General features: G+C 34.7%; 1 protein-coding gene across 11 annotated transcripts in view; it reads right to left on the reverse strand.

The window, feature by feature from the left end:
• Ptpn13 (protein tyrosine phosphatase non-receptor type 13) overlaps nucleotides 1-12,436 on the reverse strand; it is a 189,038-nt gene that overhangs the window by 120,654 nt on the left and 55,948 nt on the right. For all 11 annotated transcript variants that reach the window (XM_047565871.1, XM_047565869.1, XM_047565866.1 and 8 more), the window contains exon 3: nucleotides 5,766-5,944. In XM_047565871.1, the coding sequence (XP_047421827.1) occupies nucleotides 5,766-5,944 (179 nt within the window). The remainder of the gene's footprint in view (nucleotides 1-5,765; nucleotides 5,945-12,436) is intronic.

Here is a 12,436-nt window from a genome sequence, read left to right on the forward strand (position 1 = left end):
ATCTAATATTCAGGCAATATTTCTTATAGAATACAAATTAAAATGTTCTACTATTTACTTTTATTACTAGCAACTTATATAGTCAAATAGGATGATACTTCCATATACATTATTAATAAACAGAATTTCTACTGTTGGTGCAACCCAAAAAGACACAAGCGTAAAGAAGAACACTGACACCAAGTGTAATTAAATTAATACAGTAATGCTTATATCACTGAGAGCTCTTAGTTCATCAGGTGCTGTATAGCAGCAGTAGATGGATACAGTCTACTTAGAGACAATGGGAAGAATAGAGGGAAGTTGTGCACAGGAAGAATTGTTCAAAAACAAGCCAAGTATTTGGTTCACCTATTTTCTTTCTTTTTTTTTTTTTTTTGAGAAAAATAGGAGAATACAATGGCTCACATATCAAGAACAATTAACTTGAATTAACAATATAGCAAGCCCAGGAGCTAAAAGAAATTAAGCAGACACTTAAAAAGTGGTCTTGAGCTGCTTCTCACTTGTATCATTTATTTAATTTCTCAGGGAATTTGTGAGTCTGTGTGATCTTTGATTGGTTCTTATTTGTCTCAAAGCTCTTGCCACCTATCTGTACCTAACCAACAGCACAGAGATGGTCTATTTTCCTTCTTTAGTGTAGTAGTTGAGCAAGCCAGGACCATTTCCTATAGAGGTGGGTACATTTGATAGTGATGATTCATATACACAAGGTTCAACAAATTAGACAGAAGAGCTGATTCTAGAAGATATGCATTTATAAAAGAGCTAGTCAGATACATTTGACAAATGCATTTCTTATATTCCAGGACTTTGAGTCACTGAAGGAAAAAAAATTAAGATTTTTTAATAGTAGCATCCAATATGTAATCACATAATTAAATTGAAGTTTCAAATGCTGGGGTTGTGGAGATATCACCTGTAATCCATTAAGATGGCCTCTATCAATAGAAAATAACTACTGTTGGCGAGGAAGCACAGAAATTGGAATCCTTGTGCATGATTGATGGGAATCATTATGGAAAATAGCACAGAGGTTCACACTTTTGAGTCTATATCCAGAAGAATTCAAAGAAGGACCTCAGAGTAAATCTCAGAGATACTTGTAGACTCATTTTCATTGCAGTATTATTTGCAATAGCCAAGAACTGGAAGCAATTCAGTTTTTGAATGGATAAAGAAAATATGGTACACACATACAATGATTAGTATGCAACCATTTTTAAAAAAAAGGGAAATGTGTTACATGCTACAATATGGCTAAATATTGAGAACATTATGCCAATTGAAATAAGCCAATCACAAAAAGACAAAAATACTATGAGATTCTACTCAAAAGAAGTTATCAGAAGTAATCAAAATCTCAGAAACAGAAACTAAAAGGGCAACTACACTAGTAGATGATGTGGTAAAAACAAATATGTGACATTAACCATTTTTAAGTGTATATTTCATCACTGTTAAATATATTTGCATTGTTGTGCAATAGAACTTTGAAGCCTTTTCATTTTGCAAAACTAAAACTGTATGCCAGTAAACAACAATTTCCTCTCCTATTTTTATATGCTAAAGCTTTTCTCTCCTGTGTGCTTGCTGCTTGCTATAAATGAATGGACTATCATTTCCCCAATTCCCAAGGAAAAATCTAAGATGTCATTTGAAATTTTTCATTCACCTCAGACCATCTCTCCTAAACCTCAATCTGTGGTTAACTCCTGTGATTGTTAAAAATTTTTGTACCAGGGATTAAACCCAGGGGTACTTAACCACAGAGACACATCCCCAGCCCCTTTTTAATATTTTATTTTGAGACAGGGTCTCACTGAGTTGCTCAGGGCCTCACTAAGTTGCTGAGGTTGGCTTTGAACTTGCAATCCTCCTGCCTCAGTCTCCCGAGTAGCTGGGATTACAGGCATGCACCACTGCACCCCTCAAATTCCTGTGATTCTCTCATCTGTGCTCTTCTGTTAGTTTTCACAGCTTCTATTTTAATTCAGTTCATCAAAAATGACCAGTGTGATAAACAATTTCTAGTGTTCTCTGCCTCCCATCTTGCCCCTGCCCATCCTTCTTTGTTTGTTATTACCACAATCCCACAATGCTGGGGACTCGAACCTGGGCCTCCAGCATGCGAGACAGGCACTCTACGTGATGAGCTATATCGCCAGCACCCATCCTTCTTTAAACTGGGATCAGTGCACTTTTGTTTTGTTTTAGTACAGGGGATTGCTATTTCTATGGCACCACCTTCCCCAACTCAGCCTTTTTTATTTTTCCAGAATTTCACTGGAGTTTTTCAGATGAGAGGTGAACTGGAAGTTCCTATTACATGAAAAAAGAAATCAACTTTAACACAGTAATAGCAACATTTCCACACCATCTTGTCCCTAACACTTGCTCCTAAACACTTAGCACTTAATAGAGTCTAACTGTTGTTCCCAACTATGGTTTACTCTTTGTGGATCTTGACATCACAGGTCAAATTGGGAAACTTAGCAAATCTGAAAAACACCTGTGCACCTGAAACTTTCCTAAGGACTTTTTTTTTCTTTTATTGTGGATTTTAAACACCTTACAGAAAGAATTCACAGGTAGCTACCAGAAATTATTAAGAATTAGAGAATGAGATTCTACTGTAACTCAGCAGAGGTTTTTAAAACTAAGATAGCCAAGACTTTACTATAGTGCAGTGGTTCTTTTTCTGAGGTCACCATACGTGACATTATGAGCACCCTCTCTCAAAAATGCTTGCACACACAAAACTCAGTATGCCATTTCACTGGTTTGCAAACACCCTGAAGATTAATTCTTATTCAGAAATCTCAAGGATTACATACTTTGCACAAACACTATGTCTATTCCTAAAATTTTTTTTTATTCATTCCGTTATTTTTTTTTCTTCCCCCCTACCCCTCCCTCCTCTCTTTTCCCTCTATACAGTTCCTCCTTCCTCCATTCTTGCCCCCATTATGTATCATCATCCGCTTGTCAGTGAGATCATTCGTCTTTTGGATTTTTGAGATTGGCTTATCTCACTTAACATGATATTCTCCAATTTCATCCATTTGCCTGCAAATGCCATAATTTTATTATTCTTTATAGCTGAGTAATATTCCATTGTATATATATGCCACAGTTTCTTTATCCATTCATCCATTGAAGGGCATCTAGGTTGGTTCCATAGTCTGGCTATTGTGAATTGAGCAGCTATGAACATTGATGTGGCTGTATCTCTGTAGTATGCTGATTTTAAGTCCTTTGGGTATAGGCTGAGGAGTGGGATAGCTGGGTCAAATGGTAGGTCCATTCCAAGTTTTCTAAGGAATCTCCACACTGCTTTCCAGAGTGGCTGCACTAATTTGCAGTCCCACCAGCAATGTATGAGTGTACCTTTTTCCCCACATCTCTCCAACACCTATTGTTGCTTGTATTCTTGATAATCGCCATTCTAATTGGGGTAAGATGGAATCTTAGGGTACTTTTGATTTGCATTTCTCTTATTACTAAAGATGGTGAACATTTTTTCATGTTTGTTGATTGCTTGTAGATCTTCTTCTGTGAAGTGTCTGTTCATATCCTTAGCCCATTTGTTGATTGGGTTATTTGTATTCTTGGTGTAGAGTTTTTTGAGTTCTTTATATATTCTGGAAATTAGAATCTGAAGTATGAGTGGCAAAGATTTTCTCCCACTCTGTAGGCTCTCTTTTTGCATTGCTGATAGTTTCCTTTGCTGAGAGAAAGCTATTTAGTTTGAATCTATCCCAGTTATTGATTCTTGCTTTTATTTCTTGTGCTATGGGAATCCTGTTAAGGAAGTCTGATCCTAAGCCAACAAGGTGAAGATTTGGACCTACTTTTTCTTCTATAAGATGCAGGGTCTCTGGTCTGATTTCAAGGTCATTGATCCATTGTGAGTTGAGTTTTGTGCAGGGTGATAGATAGGGGTTTAGTTTCATTCTGTTGCATATGGATTTCCAGTTTTCCCAGCACCATTTGTTGAAGAGGCTATCTTTTCTCCATTGCATATTCCTAAAATTCTAATCATCCTTTTAAAAGTATTATTAAATGAATCACACAATGTACAAAAGGAATGTATGCTGGTTAAATAACAATAAAAATGAATAATTATGTCTATTATACCTATTCAGCTTAATAAAACAGTACCCACTACATCTGAATGCCTTTATGAGATGCTAACAATGACCAAGACTGTATATACTCTATAGTATACAAAGTCCTTTTCAAATACCTCATCTCATGTAATGGGAATTTTCTTAGGGCTAATGCATTAAACATCGGCTCCACCTCATAGCTATTGTCTTCTCTGATGGGTTGCCTGTACCTCCCAAATGTCTTAAGTACTTCAAGAAATACAAAGGATAAACTTTTGCTGGATTTGCCCTAGCAAATACAATTGATAGCCCAAATCAAGGGGCCTTCCTCCCCCTTAATCACCACATATTTCCTACCCTCTTAAGCACATATAAGGGAAATATGATTATCAATAGAAAGATAAATGGTTACAGTTCCTTCAGGTGGTAATGAGGTAAAGTGTATGAAAATGTAAAACATGCATACTTTTTGATTTGACAATTTTACTATTAGGAAATTATTAAGTTGTTCTTTACACTTATGTGGAGTGATGTATGATAAAGGATGTTGATAGCAAATTCTGAATTTTTCAGAGTTCCATATCTAAATTACTCACAGTCTGTTGTATAACCCAAAACATATTTGCTCCCCAATTTTTTTCATGACTTTTAACAAAAGTAGATCTTGTTCTAAGCTGATGATAACACCATAGTCAGAGTAGATATTTCCACCACAGACTTTTCTTTCTTCTTTATTGTTTCATCAAATAAATTGTTGAACTCTGTCCATTTTGCCTCCACTATATTCCCTTCATTCACAGCTTTATATTCTGAAGGCATTATAGTATTTTCAATTATTTTCTCCAGGTTATTAAAACATTTTAATTAGATTTCCATGAAATCATGGATCACCCTAAGCTACCCCTTTTGTCAAGCTTAACTCACAAAACCACAAATCTCATCATATAACAGCCCTTAAAATATGATTCCTACTGCCTCAGAAGGAAGGCTCAAGTCCTGGCATTCAAAATCTTCCTCATGTTGACCTACAGTCATCTCCCTTTCTTTACCCACAGCCATCTAGACAGTTAATGCTCTGGTCTAGTCGGTCTGATCAACTATTCCCAGTCATAGTGGACGATTTATTGTCATAGTACATACTCATAGCCTTGAATGGAATGTCCTTTTTACCTGTTTTCACTTATCAGAATTCCTACTCTTCATAGCCAAATGCTACCTTCTCTGTAATATCATTCTACATTAAAAATTAACTGTTTTTCTTGCAAACTCTCAGAACACTCCATTCCCCTACACATTTATTTCAGCCTGCCATACATTATAGATTGTTCTATACATAAAATCATAGTCCGTTTTCTATTTATTTTTGTATTTTTTCATGAGCTGTGTTTTCTACACAGAAGGCATTTAATAAATATTTATGAACATGAATTAATAATGGCTCATGTTTTAAAAGCATTATTGTCTATAAAAATTCACAAATCATTATTTTTCATTTTTAAGTAAAATAAGTACAAACCTCTTGGAATAGATGATAAATAAAGTTCAGTGAACTTTTTTCAGGGGGCTAAAATAGGGTGGCCCATTGTCTTAACTTGCCCTTCTCCCACCAAAAGAAAGAACAAACAGCAACAACAAATATTTAACAGTTACCTTTTCAACATCTGAGAGAGAAGTTAGAGATTGATTTTGAAGAACTTCTGGTGCAGTGAATGCTCGAAGATCCTGATTGGAAATGTTTTCATCCGTAAATGACACACTACCAGATGGCAGCAACAGTAGAGACCATGGAGAAATGATGAAGCCCAGGGCAGCAGGATCAGTAATGCTTACTGGTTTATAATTGCATGAAATGAAAAGGAAGAAAAAAAGAAAAGATAATTGCTTAAAATTATAATGAGAGGAACTTATAGATCACTTCAAGTGTACATTCCAGTCTATTAGTACAGATGTTAGTGTACAGTTACATATACCAAATCAATGAGCTACACAAAGAAAGTGCCACCATCTTTAATAACAATGGCTACCATTGTTAATAACAATGCCTTGATTGGCTTAACCTTTCAAAATCTGGATGGCAGATTCTACAAACTAGAAACACAGAATTTTTAAAAATATTTTTTTAGTTGTAGATGGACACAATATCTTTATTTTATTTATTTATTTATTTCATGTGGTGCTGAGGATCAAACTGAGGGCCTCACATATGTGAGTCAAGCACTCTGCCACTGAGCCACAACCCCAGCCCAGAAATAGAGAATTTTTATGACTAGTCATAAGAATTATACTTGGTTCAGGTATTTTATTATAGTGATAAACAGAAGTGAATAAGAATCAATAGTTCTTTAATTTTTTTTTTTTAAATCATGGATTTCTTAGAGAAATTGGTTAAAGCTCTCTCTCAAGGACACTGCCCATAAATATAAGACTCTGTACAAAAATTTTATGGTTCATAGATCTGCATACAGCCCATTTATGGATCCCAAATTAAGATTTCTTGATTTTAGACTATGCAGTTCTGAAACTGATAGAAATCCATTCCTTTGAGAATTCCCCAGATTTAGAAATAGTAATGTCTCCAACTCAAGGACTTTTTTTTTGAGTAAGATGTATTTGCTTGAATTTGAATTTTGTCTTATTTGCGTTTCTTCATATTTTCACAAAATTTATCAGGTAGCTTGTTTTGTACTACCAATGTGAGCAATGAAGTCTCTGAATTTTTTGTTTTTAATGTCTGCCTGTATAGATGCTTAAGAGCTGAATATTTAAGACTTTTTGAAGCATTAATTTCTTTGACTATGGCAGGCCTCCTTCTAAAAGTAAAGCCAGACATTAAGTTCAACGAAACAGAATCATTAGAAGGAACTTAGTTTTGTCCTCCCAAATCAAAAGGAAGTTAATATAAGTTTTAAGATAATTACTAGGTGAACTGGGTCAGAGACTCAAGAAATTGCCATAGAGAAGTAACAAAAGGCCTGTGACTACCAATTCCATTATTCAATTTGAATGCATTATACTGTGTGTCTCTCTACTTCAGATGATTAAAAACTGACAGAAATCCATTGGGATAGTTTATCCAAGTATCTATCTATGCTTTGTAGGAAACAACTTGTTTTTTTTCTTTTTGCAGTACTGGGTATTGAACCCAAGGGTACTCTACCACTGAATTATATCCCCAGTCCATTTTAATTTTGAGACAGGTCTCCCTAGAGGAGCCTAGCTTTGAACTTTTGATCCTCCCGTCTCAGCCTCAAGTAGCTGGATTACAGGTGTGTGCCACTGCAACAGGCTTGAAAACAATTTATGAGAAATAAATCATCCTTTGACTTAACCTCAACCTATTGTCAGATCATCAGAATTGACTTATGTAAAAAAATGAACCAAAAAACTAATACAATTCATTCTGCTTTTGAAGATAAAAATGTCCCTGCATTTTTTAAATAACTATGCTGAGGAAAGTATGCTTGAATGCATCTTTTAACTAGTAAGCACATCTTACACTGAGCTGATGCAGAGTTACAGATTAATGGTCCTCATAGCCTTAATTAACCATGCATCAGACTGTTGAAACATGGCTCACAATTCTTACGGCAAAATACATTTCAATATGTCATTGCAGTAGGGAATTCTAGGTATATTGCTATCTTTCACAGCCACTCTGCACATTTTCTGCTAAAAGCTGCTTCTTTGGTAGTTCATGAATCATCAACATACAGCACAGCTAGAAAAGAACTCTAATGAGGCAAAGCTGCTATTCAATATCTTGAGATTTTATATAAGGTGGGTCATGATTTTGCGTTTTAAAAAACACACGGAACATGATTTTAGATTGTTAGAACATGATTGTTATAAAACAATCTAAAATCAACTCCTTTCAGATTATCCACTAAGGGGGAATGAACACTAGGAGACTAATTAGGAAGCCAAGGAACTAATATCTGGTACAAGATGATGATGGCCTGCAACTGGAGTCATAGTAGTAGAGGTGGTGAGAACCCCCTGGAAACTGAACATAGTTTAGAGGAAGTGATAATAGAATTTCCCAAAATATTGAGGAGCAAGAGGAAGACAGGAATCTGGATGACTCCAGGGTTTTGATCTGAGTAACTAGAAAGATAGGAGTACCATCAACTGAGAAGACAGAGAAGATGGAGATGACTATAGACAGTATGAGTTGCCAAAATGGGTACTGGGGCAGGAGTAGGAATTAGAATTTTACTTTGTGACTTAATAAATTTAATGTATTTGTTAGACATTGAGATGGAGATGTCAAGTTGACAGCGGATCTAGAATGTGGGATGAAGGTCAGGAATGGAGATATATTTTAGGAGTCGCTGGCTTAATAGATGGTATTTGAAGTCATGTGACTGATCTCCAAAACAATGACTTTAAGATAGAAAAGAATTGGAAATCAAGGATAGCCCTGCTATACTCCCAACATGAAGTCTGTTCCTTCTCAGTCTCTTATCTAGGTTCTTCCTTCTCTAGGGAATCCACGGAAGTATATTGCTGTAACTGCCCGTGACACATCATTCACTATTGACAATCTCCACCCACTATTTTAATTAGTTCTTCTATTAGCCTTTCTGTTCAGTTCCCCGGTTCCTACACCTGAACCTAAGTTAGGAGGCTAGGATTCTAATTCACACATTCAATTCTTGACAGTCCTTATTTTGGGCACAGTCTTTATAATTTCAGGTATGCCTGTTACCAGAAATTATAAATTATAATTTATAAATTATTGGGGGTCACAGTTATCACAAAGGCTTGAATGTCACAGAAATCTAAATACTATATCCTATTTTGCTATCCTGGATGTTCGTGTCCACACAGACTAGAAAAGGGCTTGCTACACTCTTCCTCCTCATACTTGGCCACAGACCAACTCTATGACTTCTCCAATATACAACTGTGATGGTGAAAGCAATTCACTATTGCTTATCATTATGAAGTTATTAAGAGATTTATTCACTTACCAGCACAAAGTTAGTAAAACTATTATTACTTTAGCAAAAACTGCATAACTCAACCTGTTTTATATAATACATTTTTAATTTTTTTTCCTGAACATATAATATGTATCATGACTCTAAGCACTATGTGTATTAATATAATGTTCTTGACATTATAGGTCATCACTAATAAAATCTAAAGTGCTACTTGGGGGATATAAAATATGTACATAAACAAATGTAAGATGGAAAGTATAAAGTAAGAAAGAATATAAAAGGAAGTTTCAAGAACAGCAAAATTACTTCAACTACGATGCAGAGAGAATTTTCTCTTTCTTCCTCTCTCCCCCTCCCTCCCTTTCCTCTTTTCGGAGGGTTAACACTTGATCATGGCTTAAGATATGATTTCAGATTCCAAAGAGAAGAAATAGCCAAAGCAAAGGCATGTGGTCAGGAAATTATTACATTTGGGCAAGGAACAGCAAAAATTTTAGGCAGAGAAAAATGGTGGGCAGCACTGGGAAACAGAATTATCAAGGTGGGTCATGATTTTGCATTTTAAAAAACACACAGAAATGACACAAAAGTTTCCAAAGGTCCTGTAATAAAGCTAAAGAAACTGTCACAAACTACATTGCTGTCAAATTTCCAAAGCACACATGTGACATTTAAATATTGGATTCTTCAGAAAATAGAGTCAAACCACAAAATATATTTTTAAATAATTGTAAAGAGTTATACAAACTTACAAGTCAAGGAATTTAGAGTTGTGGCTGGAATTGGTCTTTAATTCACCCTTTTTGAGGAAGGAATTTAAAGCAAATGTTTTCAAAATGCTTCAAAGAATGCTAACAAAAGAATATTTTAAGATGAGAGTTCAGAATCTTAAAATTTTATGTCCTATGTTTTAGTTGTGTGCTGAATGCACTCAAGAATGCTATTGTGAAAGACTAAATCTGATACGCACTGATTCCAGTAGTCAAGTGATTCTATTTAGAGACTTGTACCAACATTCCCCAGGAAAAGCTCCTTAAACAGAATTTCAAGTAGCTAGAGACAAAGTTAGCAATAAACAGAAATTTGATATGCAGAGAAGTTTTTTGTTGTTGTTGTTGGAGGTACTAAGGATTGAACCCAGTGGCTCTCTACCACTGAACTACATCTTTAAAAACCATTGGAACTATTCTAAACCTTTTTTTTTCTTGTTTGTACCTTAAATTATATCAGGTGATTAATTTGCAATGTGTATTCATATGCACACATGAACTGAATTTTTGAGAGAATTCTTTATTATAGAATTCTCCCCTGCCTCCCTTTTAAAAAATATATATATTTATTATTTGACACTGTCTCTCCCTAAGTAGTGGAGGCTGGCCTTAAGCTTGTGAACCTCCTGCCTCAGCATCCCTAGTGATTGGGATTACAGGCATGCACCACCAAACCTGACTGCAAAGAAACATCTTAAAAGTTTCTTTACAATATTTTCTTAAACTTAAAATCTATAGACCACTTAACATTTATATTCTCTGCCTGAGGGATATTGCCATTTCCTTTGGATTCCCTCTTAATTTTTATGCCCCCATTTGTCATATAAAAATTTAGAAAATGATCATAACTGGGTAACAAACATAGTAAAGAAACACTAATCAAAAGCATCAGGAAATAATGTAAAGACTCAGAACAGCAACAACACAATTTTGAACTCAAAAATCCCTTTCTTAGCCTATTCAAGTACAAGTAAAGAACTGTCATCCTCCTATTTTATATGTTCTGTGAGGCAAAAATCTACGCAAAAGCCTTTGCTCCAAACCCTGAAGGATTTGATGAAGTCACTCTATAATATAGAATTCTCTCAAAAATTCAGTTCATATAAGCATATGAATATACATTGTAAATCTCAATCACCTGGTATACTTTAATGCACAAACAAGAAAAAAGGGTTTAGAATAGTTCTCCTATATTTTAACATTTTTTGATATTACTGTTTTGTGATAAATTATGTAAGATTCATTGAATGTATTAATTCCTCCTAAGTTTTGTTACTGCTTTTTAAAACTTCACCTTCTCTAATATGAAACATGATAGAACAGCAATCTCTTTTGAAAATAAAATTGTATAAATGATTGAAACTGACTTCTATAACGATGCAAATTGATAGTGATAGACTCTTTAAAGACATTTTATATCACGTAAGTATTTTTGGAACAGCCAATCACTCAACAGCATTTAATAAACTCCCACAAGGCTTTGGTTCTCAGGAGTTCATATTCTGGTATTGTAGGTCCCAGACCTTGCTAATTATACAAATCTCTAAGTTCATCTAGGAGATTTGGAAACATCAGAGAAACTGTCAGTTTCATCTTATTCTTTTTAATATCTAAATTCATTAATTTAGCATGTAGTTTCACTTAAGAAAGATGGTAGGTGCAGTGGTTAGGAGTACAGATTAAGCAAAAAGCCCTGTGTTCAAATCCTAGGTTTGACATTTATAGCTTACCACTGTGATCTTAAACAGCCTCTCTGTCCTTCAATTTCCTTCTCTGTAAAGACAGTTCTTATCTCAAAGATAAGGCTGGTGAGGATTAATGGGGGGAGAGGGGGACACCACTTAGAACAATTCCACTATGACTATTTAACAAAATCTCTTTAAATATACCAGATATAAACAACCCATCTAAGAAAAGCCACTATTCAAATTCAAACTCAACCACTTCATGTTTTCCCCCAGTGGAAGACAAGGAGTGCATCATCCATAATAAGTATCAGTCTCAGAAAAACAGATCAAAATCTCAAACTGCTCTATTCTAGATGTTTGAGAATTTTTTTTTGGCACCTCTCACCTATAAGTCATATTAGAAATACAGGTGATTTAAGAGATAAAGTACTCTAAAATACTACTTTTAAAATTAGAATTAATCCCTTGGGGAACAACCCTTCAACAAGTATTCTATTTATTACATGTCATTCCAAGTTAGTGTAGTTCTCCAATTTGTAACATTTGGCTTAAGATTTGACAATCACGCCAACAAGCATTTATTAAGTAACTATAGTTTGTCAAATCGATGTTTTACTGTACCTAATTGTTATCTTTAGGAATACAGCATGAATTATTAAATAAAAATATTTATTTGAATATATATCACTATATCAGTGTATAATTTTAGAAAAAATATTTGTAATAGAAGTTGTAGTTAATTCTGATAACACAAAATTATGCAAAGTTGTCACTCCAAACTGATTATTTTATGAGTTTGCCTTTCTTAGAATAGAAAATAAAAGATATTTTTATTTCTTAATGACAGTCCTCCCCCACCCCCAACACACATTTTCTTTCTGTTTGGTTTTGAATGACTAAACAGATGCAAGCTGCTT

Source organism: Sciurus carolinensis, chromosome 10, assembly GCF_902686445.1.
Source record: "Sciurus carolinensis chromosome 10, mSciCar1.2, whole genome shotgun sequence".
NCBI lineage: Eukaryota > Metazoa > Chordata > Mammalia > Rodentia > Sciuridae > Sciurus > Sciurus carolinensis.